The following is a 21,078-nucleotide window of genomic DNA, read 5'->3' as shown; positions in this document are numbered from 1 at the left end:
AAATTCTCTTAACAGTCTGTTCCTTTGAGTATTTTGTCCTAGTTTTGCCTTTCACTTTTGAAACACCTGTACATGTATTTTTTGGATCCCACTCCTCCGCCATTTCAGGCTAAGGTTTCATTGCCAAGCTCATTGCAAGTGGCAGAATGTGCTACAATCAGTCCTGTGAAATGAGTGTTAAGCAGGTGGCAGCAGTAATGTATACACCCACTCCTCAAAACTCCAGGTGAATTCCAGATTACTATATGCCTGTGTTTAGCTGATCTTGAAATGAATGCCATCTGCGAATGAAGCATCATACCTTGGTTTAGAGCAGGTAGTGCAGAACAAAAATATACACTGCTTTGTGCAACTTATTTACTCATTTGAATGGTGCAGACTATGGAGAAATTATACATTTATTTATTTATGTATATACCTTGTAGGAGGCTGCAGCTTTAGAGGCAGTATGCCACTGAATGCCAGGAACACTGGGGGAAGGTTTATTGCAGAGCATCAGGAAAAGGACAGTTTTCAGTCACTACCTGAATACACAGGGGCTGTCCAAAGAAGTATTTCCTAGGAATACAAAAAGTTGGCAGGGAGGATTCAAATGAGCAGCCAGTCTTTAGATGCCGTGCCCCTAAGCTTTATAATGCTCTAACATCAGCACTTTGGACCCACATGTCCCAAAGAGTTAGTGAAGCTCTATGTTAAACTGGCAAGATGGATTCTGAACAATCTCTGCCAGATAGCACTCTCACAGCTGTATTTTGAACCCTATGAGGCTTCAGAGTGGTCTTCAAACTAGGCAGCCTATGTATAACATGCTGCAGTAGTCAGATCTAGATGTTACCAGGGCATGGATGACAATGGCCAGGTTAACTCTGTGCAAAAAGATTCAAAATGAATACACCAGCTGAAGTTAGTGAAAGTGTCAGCATTACAGGTTCCACTTAGATGTATGTGTATATGGTCCTTCAAGTCAACTGCCAATGTATGGTGACCCCATTAATTTTTCATAGGGTTTTCTTAGGCAAGGACTACTCAGAGAGATTTTGCCAGTTCCTTCCTCTGAATTATAGCCCATAGCACTTGGTATACATTGGCGGTCCCACATCCAGGTACTAACCAGGGCTGATCCTGCTTAGTTTCCAAGATCATATGGAATGTGGTGCCTTTAGAGTATTTAGGCAAGAATACCACCTATTCATAGAAAAAGTTGATTCTAACTGAAACACCATGTGATGAACCTGATATTTAAGGCTGGAATGTAATTTACCCAGAATATGTTAAACACTATCATATGGTACCCTCAGGATTCTCTCATATGGGCATGGGGGAGATGTCATCCTATACTCACAAATAGATGTTTTTTTAAAAATGCATCTAGGTGCAATATATTGATTGAAAGGTTCTTTCTTATATTGCCCACCCTCACCCCTGATTTCCTGCAAAAGAGATAAAGGCAACAGAGATTTGCAAATGCCCTCTGAGAATGTTATCCCCAGATTAATTTCTATAGTCTCATAAAAAGCACAACTAAGGCTGGTTATTTGTTGTTGTGTGCCTCAAGTCATTTCCAACTTATGACAATCCTAAGGCAAACCTATTATGGAGTTTTCTTGGCAGGTTTTGTGCAGAGTGGGCTTGTCTTTGCCTTCCTCTGAGGTTGAGAGAGTGTGCATTGCTCAAAGTCACCCAGTAGGCTTCCATGACTAAGCAGGGATTTGAACCCTAGTCTCCAGTTGTAGTCCAGTGCTCAAACCCCAACACTTTGCTGACTTGCTGGTTATTTAACATGCATATATATTTCAAATGATATTTTTGTAACATGACTCCCAACCTAGCTAAAATTAGCTGTGGTTAATTTCAGCTGATAGTAATGTGGCCCAAATTACCAATTAATTCATTGCATTTGATTCATTGAGCAAATGAATTGCATTTGATTCATTGACACAGTCCTATATATAATTACTCATAAATAATGCTGCCTGCACTCCAGTAGGTATTATTTAGGATTATAGCCTCAGTCATAACTAGATTGGGAATAGTGGGTATGTTTTTATCACCTTTGGTTGCTAAAAATATTTTTGGCTTCTAGAACTGAATAATGAAATTCCCACCACAACCTGAAATCTGCACAAAATCAAGATTATTTTAGTGAAATCTTTGTTAGGGTTAAAATATTTTCTTTTAAGAGAAATTCTGGTCTGCCCTAGGAGAAGTAAGAGAAAGAGATAGAAGGGACAACTTCCCAGGCAGCCTTTGTTTAAAATTTTCAAGACAGCTCTTTATGTGAAGTAAATTGAGATCAATGGACTTGATCTTCGGCTCTAGGGAACTGATGGAGTTCTGCTGAATAGAGCAATGTGGTTTAATAGCACCTGAGTACCCGCTCTTACATTTAACAATGTGATCTATTTATCTCTGGCATGCCCTTCCCATGGCAGATGATGGCAGCTCCATTGCTGGGGATCTTTGAAATGACTCTGGACAAAGGATTGGAGAGCAGGCTGACAGGGCTGAGGCAGGAAGAAATAATGCTGGTTTGGAAAGATGGGCTAATAGATTTTCTTGCATTTACAGTTCTTTTACTTTCATCAAGCTGCCTAATGTCCAGATGACCCAATTTTGCAAATGGCAAGGGGAAACATAATTTTGCTTTTTCCTTGTTTCCTCTGCATAAATGCAACAAAAAGAGAAAGGATTGTTGTATTTACAGAGTAGAGCCAAAGGGCAATGAAATCTGGGTTTCTGTTTGCCAGACCAGAAAAGCAAGAGACAGGCTTTGGGAGACTTCTAGTGGAGTAGGTGCTACTCACACAGTGCTCCCTCCAATGTGGTATGTTGATAACCCTGGAGAGGTTATGATGATGATTCACCATTCCCCTTGGCCTTTAAGCCCATTGTCATTTAAATTATTTTGCAGTAGGAGGTTGCAGGTTGTGGGAAAGAAAAATATTGATTCTTCTGTCAACCTGCCTCACTGCCTGATCTCTATCCATCTGTCATTGGTCTCTTTTATTTATCTATAACCACAAGTTACTTCTCCTTTAACTGTCTAGTGCAGCAAGAGACCTGGTAATTTGGATACAGCCTATGCATTTACTGACAAAACCTGCTAGATGCTGGTGCTTTGCTTCTCTGCTCTGCAGTCACCCACTGTTTTTGGATAATGTACCCACTCAGTAAGAGACACTACAACCCTAGAGCAGTGCACCTGAGCCTTCTCTTCGGCTCCCTGTTTCTTTGTTTTCCAACTTAAGATACCATTCTACCTAGTCACAGCCACTGCCACCAACCTCCTGAGTAATTTTACATATTTTTGCACTGTTTGCATTTATTGAAGAGAGAGAAGAATTCACACATTGAAAAATGCACGTTGTACATTCCCTGCAGTAGCAAGCAATAACTGGTGCAGTTTGCCCATTAAAAAGCTTTGAATCAAGTTATGGTCCTTTATAAATAATAATGATTATAATGATACTTGGCTTCACTGCAGAGCTCTAGAGTTACTGATTTCTGTCGGAAGCAGCGACTCGGAGTGCCTGCAGCAAGACATTTGAGTTCATAATGATGTTCACATTAGTTTTAGGGTGTCCTTCAAAAAGAGCAAAGGAAAAAACAAAGGAATACTTACTGCTTCTGTTATTTGTTCTGATTTCTGTTAGCATCTCTCTAGATTTAATTGAATTTTTGATCTGAAAGCTCACTTCCCATATTGGTAGATACTAATGTTGAGATCAGTGAACTTGATCTTTGGCTGGAGGGAATTGATTGAGTTCTGTTGAATAGAACAGTGTAGTTTAATAACACCTGAATATCATCTCTTACATTTAACAATGTGAGCACTCCCCATACTGGTAAATTCTAATATTTATGCACAAAACATGTTATTGTGTTAAAGACTTGCTCCAAGTGCATTGAAATGATGATTACTTTTGTTACAGCTTGGGCTTTTAGAACCACCTGGATTTACATGATGTCTAGTACAGTGCTAATCAAACTGTTAGTCTCTCATAGACCAGTGCTGATCCCTGAGCCATTGGCTGCCAGTTCCTGGCAAGCTTCTAGAAAAGAAAGGAACAATTTTACTGAATGGGGACAAATTTAGTGCCCCTTACTAACACATTGGGAAAAAATAATTGCTAGCCCCTACAACACATAATAATAATAAAATAAAACTTTAATTTATATCCCGCTTTTTGTTACCACAATCAACCTTTTAAAAATACAATATATACAACCCCCCCCCCATAAAAAAGGATTAAACAATTCTTTGCATTAAAATTTCAAATCATAAAATCTAAAAACAGTACAATAATAAAATAACAGTGGGCAGAGTCGTCATTTGTATGTGTCTGTGGGGGGAGCGTTACTTGGCCGGGTTCTATTCCAGGAAGGCCTGCCGGAAGAGATCCGTCTTGACAGCTTTCTTGAAACTCTCTAGGTTGGCAATTTGACGGATCTCATCCGGCAGGCCATTCCATAAAGTGGGAGCGATCACAGAAAAAGTCCTCTGGGAGGTTGCCGTCAATTTGGTCTTTGTGGACTGCAACAAATTCCTCCCAGAGGATCTGAGGGTACGGGGCGGATTATACGGAAGGAGGCGATCCCTTAAGTAGGTTGGGCCCAAGCCATGGAGGGCTTTAAAGGTAATGACCAACACCTTGTACTGTGCCTGGATCCGAATAGGCAGCCAGTGGAGTGATTTCAATATAGGTGTAATATGGTCACTACTAGTTGTTCCTGTAATGAATCTAGCTGCCTTATTCTGTACCAGTTGAAGTTTCTGGACTAGGCACAAGGGTATCCCCATGTAAGCGCATTGCAAAAATCAAGTCTTGAGGTTACCAGTGCATGTACTACAGTTTCGAGGTCACCTGGCTCCAGGAAAGGGCTCAGCTGATGTATCAACCGTAGCTGATAACAGGCACTCTTGACTGTTGCATTCACCTGATTTCTCATCTGAAGTGACGAGTCGAGAAGCACCACTAAGCTGCGAACACAGTCCTTTGAGGGGAGCGTTCACCCCTCTAGGATTGGAGGTTGTGGCCCAATACCTGGTTTGGGGGCCCCTACCGTAAGTACTTTCGTTTTGTCTGGATTCAGCTTGAGCTTGTTTTCCCTCATCCAGTCCATTACTGCTGCAAGACATTGATTGAGGGGAGAGATAGCATGAGAAGCACTGATCTAAAATATACCTCTGTATTCTGGTGATCAAGATCTCAGGGTGCTGTTCTAAGTATTTAAAATTGGTGATGTTTTATTAGTTTTAGTTTCATACCATTTATTAGGCAAACATCAGGCTAGATCAGAGCTACCTTTTTTGGAAAATGCTAAAATGCACTGAATCCTCGGATCAGCATGACCACTGGTCATGTTGGCTAAGGGATTTGGAAAGTTATAGTTTAAAAAGTAATTTTTCTAAAACCTGGGACAGATGTGATTTATTCTCCTGCTTTGTTATCTATGGTGCAAATGATGGTTTGCACAAAACACAGCTTCTTGTGTAAAAATGAATCAGAAAAATGCATTCATTCAACAGAACAGAAACTGTATACAGAAACTTTTAATCCTCTTCCTTCATTTGTGAATGGAGAGGAATATATGAGCTTCAGATTCGACCTGCTTCATTCCCATATGAATGTGGTTGCTTTTAAAAGCAATACTTTAAAAAAGAATTTCTAGGGGAAGTGGATTTTTCACATGCTTTTGACTGCTAAAAGTCTGATATTTCCCTATTGGAAATATATTTTTCCTTTCCTGTGATCCAATGAATAGAAAATCTAACAATGCTTGCAACATTTGAAAGAATGATGTATAAAAGAAATTTACAAATGGACATATTTGGACATTTGGTCTTTTATAGAAACATATGACTAATGTAGTTATTTTTCCTTTTGTGTTCTTTTCCCTGCATTATTTCTGGAATATTATTGTATGTAACTGGAACCCTGTGTGTGTGTGTGTGTGTGTATTAACCCAGAATAAATACCTTGCATCACATTCATAGTAATAGGCTATCATGCTGCTAGTTTAGTTTATGTTTTTCTTTTTGGACTTTTTTACACTCTCTTCCATGATGTTTTGATGTTTTATGTTGATCACAGCCAACCCACTTCGAAAATCACAGAATCATAGAGTTGGAAGGAGCCCCATGGGCCCCTGAAATCAAACACACATGCACACCACTCATGGGATAATGCAAGATCTCCACTAGAGCATCCCCATCAAATTGATGTCTAGCCTCTTTTTGAAGATATCCAGGGAAGGAGACCCCGCCACCTTTCTAGTTAACTGGTTCCATTGCCAAACAGCTCTCACTGTCAAGATGTTCCTTCTAGTGTTGAATCGGAAATCTACCCTCCTGTAATTTGAAACAATTAGACTTGCTCCTACCCTCTGGGGCAGGAAAGAACAAACCTGCACCCTCTTCTTTGTGACAGCCCTTAAGGCATTTAAAGAGTTCAGTCATGTTACCCCTCTGTATTCTATTCACCAGACTGAACACGCTCAACTCCTTCAACCTTTTCCCATATGTTTTGTTCTTTTCCATATCATCCTTGTTGCCCTTTTCTAAACCCATTTCAGCTTGTCTATATCCTTCTTAAAATGAAGTTCCCAGTTCTTCAGATGAGGCTTGAACAACACCGCACAGAATATAGTGGGAATATAGTGGGATTGTTGCTTCTCTTGACTTGGGAAACTATGGTTTTGTAGCTAAAATGCTAAAAGGGCATTTGCCTTCTTTGTGGCAGCATCACAATGTTGTGTCATTTTCAACCTATGATCAACAATAATCCTAAAGTCCTTTTCACATGTAGTACAGTGGACCCTTGTTACACGCTGGGGTTTGGTTCCAAGATCTCCCGTGTATAACAAAATCCATGTATGCTCAAGTCTCATTACATATAATGACATAGCAAAATGGTGTCCCTTATAAAAAATGGAAAATCAAGGTAAATTTGGATCATTTTCAAACCTTGTATGCTTAAATCCGTGTATAAAAAATCCGTGTATAAGAAGGGCCGACTGTACTGCCAAACCAAGTATCCCCCATTATATACCTGTGCATTTGGTTTTTGTGGCCTAAATGTAGAATTTTGCATTTGCCTCTATTTAATTTTATTCTATCAGTTCCAACCCAATTTTCTAGTTATTTAAGGTTCTTTTGAATTTTGTTCCTGTCTTTCAATGTGTTAGCCAACCCTCCCAGTTTTTGTAATCTGAAAACTTGGTAGAAATTCCCTCAAGTCCTTTATCAAAGTCATTGATAAAAATAGTGAAAAATGTCGGCCGCAGGGGAGAATCCTGTGGCACTCCACTTGAGACCTCCTTTCAGTCTGAAGTGTGGCTACTGATGATGACTCTTTGAACATAGTTTTCCAAATAATTACTTCTAAGTTTTCTTCTGGAGTAGCCCGCAGCCTTGAATTTCAGTTCCTTCAACTCTGTCACATTTTTACATTTTTTTTCTCTTTAGATTATGACTGTCTACTTCTCTGATCTACAAAGCCTTATTCCTCCACTACCACCACCACTCAGTCCTCATCTGAGTCTTTTTCTAGAGAGCCTACCTTTCCTTTTTAGATTGAAAGGAATCAACCCCCATACCAATAATTCATTTATTTCTGTTGCAGTGTGAACACATTTGCAACTTGGTAGCCTAGAGTCATGCTTTATTGTTCCTGTCATGATGCATGACCAATAATAATCATACCATGCCTGGACATATAAATACCATAAATAAATAAATAAGAGGTCCTAAAGAGCACTGTTTAAAAAAAAAAAACTTTGTAAATTCCCTCTGAAGCATTACTGTTTCTTTTCCTTCTTACTCCCAGTTGGCATTTCTACCACTGATCCTGAAATAGAACCTCTGGTTCTGTGCCAGCCCTCTTTTGAGTGCCAGCCTAATTGGTGACACTTGGTGCTTTCCTTTTCTTCTCATCCACCCTGCCACTGAGTCTGGTTTGCAAAGAGAGTCTTTGGCAAAAGGAGTTGCTGCTACTGTAGCTGGTTTGTGATGGCGAGCAGAAATTTGACTGGTTGGTTCCTTCATTTTACCCATTGTAAGTGAAAATGAAATGGTGACTTTCAATGAGTACTTTTGACCTAATACAAAGCTGATGAATGAGAAGTGTGGGTGAGATTTATATAATTATTCATGGATGGAGAAGGAAGTTAATTTCCCTCAAATCATTAGAACCTGGGATCATCCAGTGTAATAGGCTGAACATAAACATCCCAGATTTTGTCCATGTTCTTTCCAGTTTTATACTGAGTACACATAAGTAGACCGGGAGAGCTAGTATAGAAAATCTCTGATTGTACCAGGAGCTGACAGAAAATATTTGGGGATAAACAAAATGTGTATGGCTCTTCAAAATAAAATTGGAAAGAACAGGAACAAAATCTGGGATTTTCTGGTCTTTTTAATCAGCCTGGATGTGCAATAAAAGTGCAGCTAGCCCAGTGTCCTGTTTTTTACAGCAGCCAACTAGTCCTTTGTTTGCCCTCCCTGGCAACTGATATTCAAAGATGTCTGAGAATGAAAGATCCATCTGGATATCATGGCCAGTAGCCACAGGACAGTACTTTCCTCCATGGATTTGTCTAATCCTCTTTTCAAAGTTATCCAAGCCAGTATGTGGCAGCAGATTTCCCATGTTGTTTATACCTTATTTGAAACAGTACTTTCCTCTCATGTGTTCATGTGCTAAGAACTGTGTTGTACTGTGTTCTGTAGGGCTTGTACACTCATAAGTGCAGCCCCAATGTGTCCCCCATTATCTCCTCATCGTGGATAATTTCCTGTGTCTCCTTCTCTAGTTATGTTTTTTAGAACTTAGGAAAGCCTCAAATGGTGTAGCTTTCTTTTTCCTCGTAGGGAAAGTACCATTCTGTAGGTAACCTGGAATGTTGCTCAGTTGCTAGTGTGGGGCCTATTGAAAGATGAAACACTCCTGCAGTGAAGTTTGTGTGTTCCCTGTAGGAGCTCAGTCCTGTTAAAAGGGAAGTGCTTTGCTGCAAAGGTCTGCACTTCAGAGGCTGGTATGTCCCCTGCTGCCTCCCTGAGCCATAACAGCTAAGATAAAATCACAACAGTTGAGAAAATTTCTAGAAAGAACTTGTCAGTATGTGAGCTGGAGAAAGAGAAGGAATAGGAGAAGCACAGCCCTTTATTATCAAATCCTCTTTGTCCAAGGAAGCATCTGCTGGAAGGATTGCCTCAAGGAGTGTTTCCTGATATGGCCAAGGGAGAGTTTCTTCTCTGTTTATTTGAAATTATAGATTTTTTTCCAATTAAATAATACAATTATGACATAGATAATAGAATTATATATTTGCATTTGTAAATTTACATTTTATTTATTCAATAGTTAAATATTTATGAGGTTCCTTCATACCCATTGAAACTTGTCTTCTAATGCCAAGTTATTTGACTCACGTCATGACATTGTCAAACAGCTGAAGAGATTTAGCTCCCCTTAACCTCCGTTTCAACACATTCCCTCATTCTGAAATGTTTCGTCTTTAGTAATCTATAAAGATTGTGTTTGATTTTCTGGACAACTCTCCACTTTATATATGTGTGTGTGCGCGTGTGTGTGTTGAGTTTGAAAGAACCATGGCCACTATGTATGTGCTTCCAAGTCACCTGTTAGCTAGTGGCAACCCCATGAATTTTACAGAATTTTCTTAGGCAAGGACTACTCAGGTGCTTTTGCCATTTCCTTCCTTTAAAATACAGACGACAATACCCGATATTCATTGCCAGTCTCCTATCCAAGTACTAACCTAAACTTCCCCTACTGCCCCATCTAATTCTGCAACATGCATCACATTGGATTCTGGCTATATCTCAGGAGTCAGTCAATGGTTGTCTGTAGTGAGAGTCTGCCATGACCCAGGGCTGGATCCCATATGATCTGAAGAGGCTTCAGATGGGGAAGCAATGGGTGCAGAAATCATTCACGGGAAAGGGGAAGAAAGAAACCATTCAGTCAGAGACTTTGATGTGGAGAAACCTAGAGAACAGAATTGCCTCTGCCTCCACAGTCTTTCTTGCTCTCTTCTTTTTCTTCTGACTTTGAAGATCCCACCTCTAACCCTTAGCACAGCAGGAGATCCTACCAGAATCTGAAAAAATGAGCATGATCTGTAGCAGCTTCCACACAGGAGTGGAACAAGAAACTCTGAATTACCTACAGCCTACTTAAGCCCCTGTTCACTTCTGGCCTTTTCCCAACAATTTTCTTGCTCTATATCCAGCCTAAGATTTCTCTCAGCAATACTAGGAGCTGTCCATGGTCCTGCTTCCTTGAGCACTTGACCATTTTCTGTTCCTCCTGTTAGCTATTCTATTTTTCTATACAGTTTGTAAGAATTTTTAATTTTGTTGAGACTTCTAGGCCGTCAATGTGTGAGGGTAACTGAAGTCACCAAGTATTACAACATTTTCTTCTGTGGCTGAAATGGAATAGTTTCCACTTGGCAAGTCGGTCATCCTATCTCTTTAACTTTTTATCTCCCTATCTCTTTCACTTGTACACTGACTGTATCATATGTAAACCAAGATTAGACTCAGAGGAAGGAACATCGACAATTTAAGATATGCAGATGACACCATACTATTAGCAGAAAACAGCAAAGATTTGGAACAATTACAGAAGAAAATCAAGGAAGAAAGTGCAAAGGAAGGTTTACAGTTGAACATTACGAAAACAATTACCACAGATGATTTGCATAACTTTAAAGTAAGTCATGAAGACGTTGAAATAGTTCAAGATTTTCCATACCTTGACTCAGTCATTAATCAGAATGGAGATTGCAATCAAGAAATCAGAAGACTTGGACTTGGAAGGGCAGCAATGAAGGAACAAAAGAAGATCCTGAAGTGTCAAAAAATATAATTGAATACTAAAGTTAAGATTGTTTAATATTTCCAATTTCTATGTATGGTTGTGAAAGTTGGGCAGTGAAGAAAGTGCATAAGAAGAAGATCAACTCCCTCTTAAATGTGTTGCTGTAAAGGAATTCCTTGGATAGAGTGGACTAAATAAATGGGTCCTAGATCAAATCAATACTTAACTCTCCCTAGAAGCCAAGATAACTAAACTGAGACAGTTGTATTTTGGTATATCATGAGAAGACGTGACTCCATAGAAAAGACAGTAATGCTTACTAAGGTAGAAAGCAGTAGGAAAAGAGGAAAATCACATTCCAGATGGATATACTCAATCAAGGAAGCCACAGCCCTGAGTCTCCAAGACCTGAATAGGGCTGTTGATGACAGGGTGATTTGGAGGTCTCTCATTGATAGGTTCCCCATAAGTCAAAATCAACTTGACAGCAGTTAACAACAAATTATATGTTGTACAAATGCAAACAACTCGCTAGGTAGACCTTTAGTCAGGATCTAGCAAAGAAAATCTTTTATTCTTAAAGCTACCCACTGGGTTTTACTCTTAATGTTTAGACTTACTGACAATTTTAAAGGGGATGGAAATGCAGCTCCAGAAAAACAAGGCTTTAATCTCCTGCCTTGTTTATATAACACTTAAAAAGCTTTTTAAAGGAGAGCAGGTGGGGAAAGGCCTTCACAACACAAAAATAAGAAACATACTTTGGCTTAGTATATTGTGGATTGTCATTGTTGCTGTTGTTTACATGTTCTGATTTGTGTGCCCCCATATACATCTCCAGATCTTGTGAATTTCAATAAGTTATGTTCCAGATTAATCTTTGTATGTGTTTATGTGCATGTGTCCATAGGCAGAAGCATTTTAGAAGACAAATATATGCTTTTTGTCTGTCCTGTCTGAAAGTGCACACTAAAAATTACCCAGTCTTACAAATACACAATATCCACATTTCCTCTCAAGAACTGTTGAGCCACACCTAAAATCATGCTGTTATAATGTGTTCTGAAAGCAACTACTTTAGAATCAGGAGATTTAATATGAGCTCAGTAACCTATGCAAATCAATCTGCAGTGGGCAAGGTGGCTTTACAGATTATAGACCCACTTACAACTGTGACTGCTGCCACTTTGAAGGATGAGAAACTCATTATTGAGGCTTCAAGAATTCCAGCTCAGTGTTTCTGTAGGGTGTTCTCATGGGAGTATCCCAATTCACGTTGTTTCATATACTGTACTCTTCAAGAGTGTGTTTCCTACTTTTTCTTCAGCAGTAAGAGTCTATGCACTGATGCAAAGAGAGATATTTCCAAATTTGGCCCCTACTATGCTTTCTGGTGAAGACAGAAACCCTGTGCAAAGGAAAGAGGGGGCTTGTTTAGATAATGAAGCCTCCTCATTTTTATCTCATTTCTCAATGAGAACAACACAAGTTAAGTATTTGTTAAACTGGGATAAATTTTAATGTGAGCCTGGCCTTAGCATCTTCCTTTCTTCACCTCTATTTTACACAGTTATTGCCTGAACATAAAATGATACAGATCCGAATATCTCCCCAGTGGCTTTTACAACTTCATTTATGTGTCATTTCCCTATTTTTCTGTATGTCTCTTTATACCTTTGATATTTAGGAATCCAATATCCTCTGTTTGGCTTTTAGATATTGGTGTGTTATAAAAAATAATACTGTTATTTCTATTACTTCTAAAGTCCCATTATAGACAATGGCATAGTAAAATGGAGTCCCTTATTTAAAATGGGAAAATCAAGGTTTGCTTTTTGGAATTTATTCCCTCTTCCCACAGTATTTTGAAGCTGTGGATGATTAAATACATTGATGCAGAATCCATGCATATGGAGAGTCAGGGACAACAATGTAAGATTTGACATGTATCAGATTGTACTTCATTTCTTATAGTTTTATTATCATAAGTCCTTACAAGTTGGTAACTTGTTTTTTTCATGAGAATATTTCAACATGCTGAGTTCCGCGTCTAGTAACAATTTTGTACAAGTGTGGTGAGGCGGCAGAAAAACAGAATACACGACACGTGACTAGGAATGCAGTTCTCTAATTCTTGTTCTCATTTGTTAAATCCACTTGTCATTTACATTTGTATTTTGCTGATTCAGCAGCATTTTTTGAATTTGAATGAAGATGTCAGTCTTGCAGGAAAGCAAGGAATATTATGTTTCTACCATCTATCATGACATTGGGGGGGGGGGGGAACATGATGATGTGAGGACATCTTAAGAAGGCACTACTTGGTGGGGATTCTATGAGTCATTGGTGTGGGACCCTTCAGACAAGGCAACTTCTAGTCCCTCTTCATAATTCCCCTCTTGTTTTTCCTAGCCTTTAAACACATTCCTCTCCTTTCCATACATTTTCATGAGTTCCAACTATCCTTTCTGAGTCTTTCATCAAACCTTTGAACACAGCATTCCAACATTCCGAAACATGGGCTGGGGGCTGGGAAGCCTCCATTATTTATCTGTGCTAATTGTAAACCAGGGTTGGGCAAAATGTGGCCCTAAGGGTTGTTGTTGTGGCTCTCTGCCTTTTCAGACTCAAAAGGGAAAGATAAAAAACTGAATTGCTTTCCCCTTGGCAGTTCACCTTTTTAAAATGGGTTGTATGGGTTCTTTACATGGTTGAACATAAGAAGACCATACCCATTTTTCCAAACCTGGACATCCAGCCACTAGAGGTTTTGTTTTGTCCTCCTCCACATTGTGGGGTATTTTAAGGAAGTATGTGAGGGCCCTAGAGGATCCCCAGGGCAAACTATTAGCTACAAACTTGCAGCAGTTGCTCATTCCTGGGAGGGTGATGCAGAAATACCTACAAAAAATAACAGTTTTATACTTTGAACATTATGATTCCTTATATATATTTCTGATGCCTGTCAGTGATGTTGAATGCTGCACATACTTCATCAAACAAACAACAGTGAAGAGCTGGTTTAATTGGGGATGGCAATGTCTTCCAATCACTTTTCATGCTTGGAAGATTTGTTAAACCCAAGACAGTGAGAGATGATTAACTTTTTCTAATGAATTTTCTTAATTAGTAGTTTTTTAGGGGAGCCAATTTTTATCTCTCCAGGTTGGTAGCAATGGCCAGGACAGAGAAATAAAACAATAGAAGGAGGCTAGAAGGAAAGATTGAAATTGTAATGACTCCATTGTTTAGAAGCCATCCTAAACTGCAGGAGCATATATGTAGGAGGGTTATGAGAGTGATTAGTTCTTACACACTGCCAATAGCAACTTGAATTACAGTGTGCCCACATCATACACAGTTTTCAGTTTATGCTGAAAGCTGCGTGCTGGAAGAGGTAACAGAGGGTGTGCCCATGGCATGTGTGCTGCGCTGCAGGCATGAGCCCCATTGTTATCGGTGGGGCTCCAGCATGCACTGTATTTCTCTTATGCGGGGGGGGGGGGGGGGGGGGCGGGAATGGATTCCCCACATAAGGTAAGGGTGCACTATATAATAACATCTGATGGCCCCATTGTGCAATATACTTTACATGCTCACATGGATAATCCTTGTTTCAAAGAATTAAACTGAAATCCAGATAAGTTAAAGATTCCGTTTGTTTTTCAAATAGAGAAAATTATCTAAAGCACTTTCATTAAGATTTAATATTCTGTTTGTACAACTGGCACAAACCTCATATGCTTATGATGCTCCTCCATGTCTTCTCAGGATTGTTAACACAAAGAATCTGGCCTAGAATTCAGTTAAACCACAGTATATTTCTTTCTGGTAGTAACAGGTTCAGGTTGCTTTAAAAGAATCCATCAGTGGTTGCCTGTCGATTTCTAAACTTCCCTGAATGAAATGTTCTATATAGCATGTGACACAACCAGGCTAAACATACTGTAATTTCTTCAACATTTCATCATAGTCCTGTATTAATTTATTTTAGACCCTTCACAACAGACATCTAGGCATCATATAATATGTATAAGCATCATGATAAAAAAAAAATCACACACCCCCCCAAAAAAAATTACCAATACAATAGCTAATATAAATTTTACAAGAGCTAAAATCATAGAAGCACATAACAGGAGCCAATATAAACATCACTACTATGAAGAACTTTAAAAATATAATCTATTAAAAACATGAAAACTATAGATTCTGAACATCTTAAACATTCAACAGATGCTAAAAGACAAAATTTTGAAAGTTTAGGTAGAATTTTTAAAACCTTTTTAGCCTGTTGCCAGTATAACCACACAATAAGACAAACCTTTTTAAGAAAAACATTCTTATAAGACAGGGGTCGTCAATAAGGCTTTTCTCTGGATAGCTATTATCCAGACTTCACACTGAGGAGGCATTAAAAGGGCCTAAATAGATAACTGTAAGGGATGGGTAGGTATTTATGAGAGGACATGTTTTATCCTAATCAACTAAAACAGTGTAAATCAGAGATGAACAAATATGTTTCTCCAGATGTTATTGGCTTACAAACAAACATAAGTCTAAAAATGTATGCCCAAAAATTGACCCCAAAATCCCAGGTTGACTTATTTATGGGTCACTATGGAAACATGATAGCAGCTCTTTCAGATTTCCCCATGTGGTGCGGAAGGAGTTTAGCAAGAAAGAGCCAAGCAGACAGAGTCCTGGGTGACTGATTGATATTGCTTTTTGTTTATAAGTCCTCCTCCCACTGGTGCCTCTGTTTGAAAGAAAGCTGAAATGATGAAGAAAAGCCTCGAAGAGAGTCTCTTTCTATACGCACACATACACACACTGAAGGAGCCTCCAAGTTTTACGCTCGACCTATGGGTCATGGCAAAATCCATAATTTTGGCCCCAAAATCTTGATCTTGACTTATACATGAGGTCGACTTATAGTCAAGTATATATGATACTCTCCTTTAGAACTCTTGCTGGCAGGGCAGGAACTCATTTTCCATAGCTCTGAACAGCCTTGTTGCCATCTTCTGCATCCCTTCCAATTTGTCTATATCCTTCTTTAAGTATGCTGCCATAACTTCATGATTCATCACACACTCTTTCCATCTTTTCCTCTTTTCCTACATTCTGTTGAAGCTGTATTTCTTAACTATGTAGGATTATGTAGAGATGATTTCAAAGAAAAGGTGTTAGTAAATGATGCTAAATGGTTGTTAATTGCAAAGCATCTGAAATTACATAATGCAATGTAACTATCTAATGCTATTGTCTGTCATCAGTTTCAGCAACAGTTATACCTTCCCTCATTCAGAATGATGTCCAAGATTTATATAGGCCATTTTCCATTATAATCACTTTTGTGCAGGAATTGGTGCTTGAAAATCTATTTTGCAGCCATAAAATGTGGATAGGTATGTTAATTTTAAAATCATATCCATGAATTAGAAAGTAGATAGATCCCAATGAATCTGGTTTTGGCTGTTCATCCTCATATTACAGATCAGTGTCTCCACCACTAAGCATGACTTTTTGCTAATAGTTATAGAATCATAGAATTGGAAGAGCCCCACCAACCGGGCCCACATTTCAAATTCTACTTCCAAACCCCCTGCCATGCAGAGGAAATCCAAATCAAATCATCCCCCACAGATGGCCATCCAGCCTCTGTTTAAAGACCTCCAAGGAAGGAGACTCCACTACACTCCCAGGGGAGGTGTTTCCACTGTCGGACACCCTTACTGTCAGGACGTTCTTCCTAATGTTGAGGTGGAATCTCTTTTTCTGTAGCTTGCATCCATTTTCCGGGTCCTAGTCTCTGAAGCAAGTGAAAACAGTCAGCTCCCACCTCCGTATGGCATCCCTTCAAGTATTTAACAGGGCTATCATATCACCTCTAAACCTTCTCTTCTCCAGGCTAAACATCCCCAGCTCCCTAAGTCTTTCCTCATAGGGCATGGTTCTAGACCTTTCACCATTTTACTTGCCCTCCTTTGGACACATTCCAGTTTTTCAACATCTTTATGAATTATGGCACCCAGAACTGGACACTATTCCAGGTGGGGGGCTGACCAAAGCAGAATAGAGTGGCACTATTACTTCCCTTGATCTAGATATGATACTTTTACTGATGCGCCTAAAATTGAATAGGCCTTTTAGCTCCGCATCACACTGTTCACTCATGTTCAGCTTGTGGTCTATTGGACTACCTGATCCCTTTCACACGTAGTCTCTTCAGCCGTGTGTCTCCCATCCTATATCTTGCATTTTATTTTCTCGCCCTAAGGGCAGTACCTTGCATTTCTCCCTGTTGAAGTTCATTTTGTTAGTGTGGCCCAACTTTCTAGTTTATTCAGGTCATCTTGAATGTTGATCTGTCCTCTGGAGTGTTAGCTACCTCCTAATTTGGTGTCATCTCAAATTTGATAAGAATGCTCCCAATTCTGTCATCCAGTCATTGATAAAGATGTTAAATAGCACTGGGCCCAGACGAGCTGTGGACCCCATGGTCACTTCTCTCCAGGATGAAAAGGAGCCATGGTTAGCACCCTTGCGTTCGTCAGTCAACCAATTACAAATCCATGTACAGTTGCCTTGTCTGTCCCACTTTTTTACGCTTGTTTACAGAATGTCATGGGGAACCTTGTCCAAAGCCTTACTGAAATCAAGATATACGATATCCACAGCATTCCCTTCATCTATCAAGCTAGTAATTTTATCAAAGAAAGAGATTAGATTGTCTGGATGACTTCTTTCTCTGTAGGTGTGTTGGATGGGAGACTACAATGAATACCAGGTACTGTGGGCTATTTTTCAGGAGGAAACTGAAAGAACCACCTCTGTATTCCTTACCTAAGAAAACCCTATGAAACCCTATTTATGGGATCACCATAAATCAACAGGCAACCTGAGGTACATACACACACATCAGTGTTAGACAATGTGTTGTCTTGTGTGTATCAGGTTTATTGATAGCATCTTATGAGTGCAATCTTAAGTGGCGCGAGATGGTCAGGACCAACTGAATAGATATTAGAACAGCTGAAACTGCCAATTCCAAGCCCCTCTCAACCCAAACTTCCCCTGGCATGCCTTTGTACCACCGTTGTCTCTGGTCTGGAAGAGGTTTGGATCTGACAGAACTCAGCTCTCCCTCCCCTCCCTTCCATGCCTCCTCTTTTGGTTCTTCTGCTGTCAAATCCTACACACCGAGTTTGCCAGCTGATTGTCATGTCAGAAGATCTCGGGGATCAGCTGTCAGAAATCGTTCTGATACCGAAGGCCATTTCTGTCAAGAGAAGAGGCTTGAAGCTGAATAGCTACAATCCTATAGACACTGGCGGGGGCGCCTGGGCTCGGCACCCACACACACACACACACATCCCTTCCATGTGCATGTCATGTCTGCGTATGCACACACACACATCATTCCTCATTATCTAAGGCAAAGCAAAAACAGGATTAGGTTCTTACATTTGCTAATATAACATCGATTTGTCCGTTTGGGCTAGTATGTTTTCACTATGTATGTGCCTGTTTTGTACCACAAGAAATGGCAGCTAGCTTTGGTTGATTTTATTAATCTGCTTACAGAAGTGAATGTAGCAGTACCACAGCAGAGCAACACCCAAGACATAGTGTAATATCTTAGCAAAGTTCAGAGGTGCCAGTCTTGTGGAACAGAGCAGACAGAACCATCTGTGAGGGAAACATGACTGAGGATCAAGGCCCTTGCCGCATAGTTATGAAAATTGGTGTGTGTACATAGAGACAGAGGCTGGATCTTGAGGACAAGTTTGAAAGACATTGTCATATTGACTGCTTGGAATTGTTTACCATCCGTAAACTGGAAATGAGAAAGAAGGCGAGGGAATTGTCTGCCTTACAAGACATTGCTGGCCTTATTAGATGCATCTACAAAGAAAATTCAACTCTCCACAGGTGTCCTGGATTCAAAGCATTCTTCAGCCAGCCCCAGTGTCATTAGGAAGGTGTCTGGTTGCCAGCACATCTCAGTTCTCTGGCAGCCAAAAGAGCATACACACCCCCCCAAACTTTTATTAAAGAAACTAGGAAATTTCTTCTTGTATCCCTGATGCTCCTGTGCATTGCCACTCAAGTTGTCTCAGAGAGATATGCTGAAGACAGCTTCAGGGAAAGAGGGGTCAGTGGGGACTTCGCTTAGCCTACAGAAGGGCTTGAGTTTGGAAGGATAGTTTTGTTTGAGGCAATCTCCAGGGTTATTTAATTACTGTCAGTTCTAATTAATTAATTGCACTGTGGCTGGCCAAACCTTCTACAAAAAAAAAAAAAAAAACCTTCCAGAGCAGTGAGCCACCACTAATCACACAAAGCACAGAACTGATTTTGATAAAGCTGCATGAAAACTTCCTTGTTAAAAGTATTCGGGAAAATGAGTGATATCCACATGAAGGGCAACAAACTGTTTCAGTTATGCATTATGCATATTGGCTAGATGTCAAAACAGAGACGGTTGCATTTCCTGTCAGCTGTCTTTCCCTGGGAATTTTACTCCAAGAGGCTAGAGATCTACATAGTGCACAAATGATATCAGAGGTTATGAAATTACTGTTATTTTGATATGATAAGTACTGTATGCTGTAGCTTGAGAATTTCAGATTAAAGTAAGAACATAAGAATGGCCATAGGGTCAGAACAGATTTCTGTTCATGTAGTGGCCAACAAGTCATCAGATATATGTGGGGGTTGCTACATGGTTGTGTCTTATGGCAATGAATTCCACAGTTCATGTAAGAACTTCCTTTTATCTGCCCTGAATTTCCCACCTTCTGACTTCAATGGATGACCTTATGGGAAAAGCAAAAAAGCATCTCCCTGTAAGGACAAATGAAATTGGCAGTTTTACAGTCAGCCCTCTATATCCATGGATTCTTCATCCACATTCCACAACCATCCACAGCGCTTGAGACTCTCTCTCTCTCTCTCTCTCTCTCTCTATTATATCTATCTATATTATTTGTGTGTGTGTGTGTGTGTGTGTGTGTGTGTATATGTATAGGTTACACACACACACACCACACACACAACACCTCACATACTGTATATCAAAAAACCAAACTTGATTTGCCGTTAATATAAGGGGCACTATTTCCTTCTGCCATTGCATTTTTATGGGATGAATATCCATGGATTTTGGTTCCTTGAGGGGTCCTGATCCAAACCTCAGCATATACAAGTGCCCACTGTACTATATATAATCTAATAATAATAATAATATATATACCGCTTTTCCGCCAATCAAAGCGGTGTACAAACAATTAAAAAACCATAAAAAACATTGCATAAAATAGATAAAATCCCATAATAAAACTGTGCAATCACAAACATTTTAAACACAATCGTTACACTCAGGGTAAGCGTAGGGAATCGATGGCAACAGAGAAGGAGCTTCATTCTTCGCGGGGGAGCTTGACCAAAAAGTTTTAAGCCTCTTTTTGAATGTTTCTAGGGGGTTGTCAGACAGAGCTCCTCGGGTAGATCATTCCACATCCGCGGGGCCACCACTGAAAAGCCATCTGGGAGTGTGGCAACATATTGGAGTGGATACCAATAAGTTTTCCCAGATGTTCTGTAGTGTGCGGGCGGATCATATGGGGAGATGCGGTCCCTCAAGTAACTCGGGCCTAAGCCATGTAGGGCTTTATAGTGTAACCAACACTTTGTATTGCGCTGGAACCAAATGGGCAGCCAGTGAATTATTATTTACTTACAATCCTTTTCTAATTATGACCAAATTAGAATTTGATTTCTCCTTTTCCTTTTATTTTAACAGCATGTGCATACGGAGTTGACATTTTCTCTGCTCTGTCTCTACCACAACCTGAAGACGCCTGCTGGTGAGTTGCTGTCAATTTAAATCCCATCAGTGCACATACTAGGTGGGAATTTTTTGCTCCAGTATTCATCATTTTACCTTTGTTTACATTAACTTTCATTTGCCGTTTTAATGCCTATTTTGTAGAGATCAATTTTTAGCACCTTTGTAGAGATCATTTTCAAGTGATCTCTGTTTGTAGAGATCCTTTTCTCCTGGTTTTGTGGTTTATTTGTTGTGGTGTATTATTTGTGGTATGGTTGTTTATATATTGTTAATCATCAAAAAGAAGTCAAAAGGATGCACAAATGTGCATATGCTAATTTACAGTTGCATTTAGAAATAATAATTATAATATAAATAGAAATGCAC

The 21,078-nt window shown here is 39.6% G+C and overlaps 1 protein-coding gene across 1 annotated transcript in view; it reads left to right on the top strand.

Annotated features, from left to right (window-relative positions):
- Nucleotides 1–20,732, top strand: part of LOC121920348 — a 52,130-nt gene extending 31,398 nt beyond the window's left edge. The window contains exon 5 of the mRNA XM_042447481.1: nucleotides 20,665–20,732. Within this exon, the coding sequence (XP_042303415.1) occupies nucleotides 20,665–20,732 (68 nt within the window). The remainder of the gene's footprint in view (nucleotides 1–20,664) is intronic.
- Nucleotides 20,733–21,078: the final 346 nt, after the last annotated feature.

Source organism: Sceloporus undulatus, chromosome 2, assembly GCF_019175285.1.
Source record: "Sceloporus undulatus isolate JIND9_A2432 ecotype Alabama chromosome 2, SceUnd_v1.1, whole genome shotgun sequence".
NCBI classification, from domain to species: domain Eukaryota; kingdom Metazoa; phylum Chordata; class Lepidosauria; order Squamata; family Phrynosomatidae; genus Sceloporus; species Sceloporus undulatus.
This window is presented reverse-complemented; position numbering and strand designations above follow the sequence as displayed.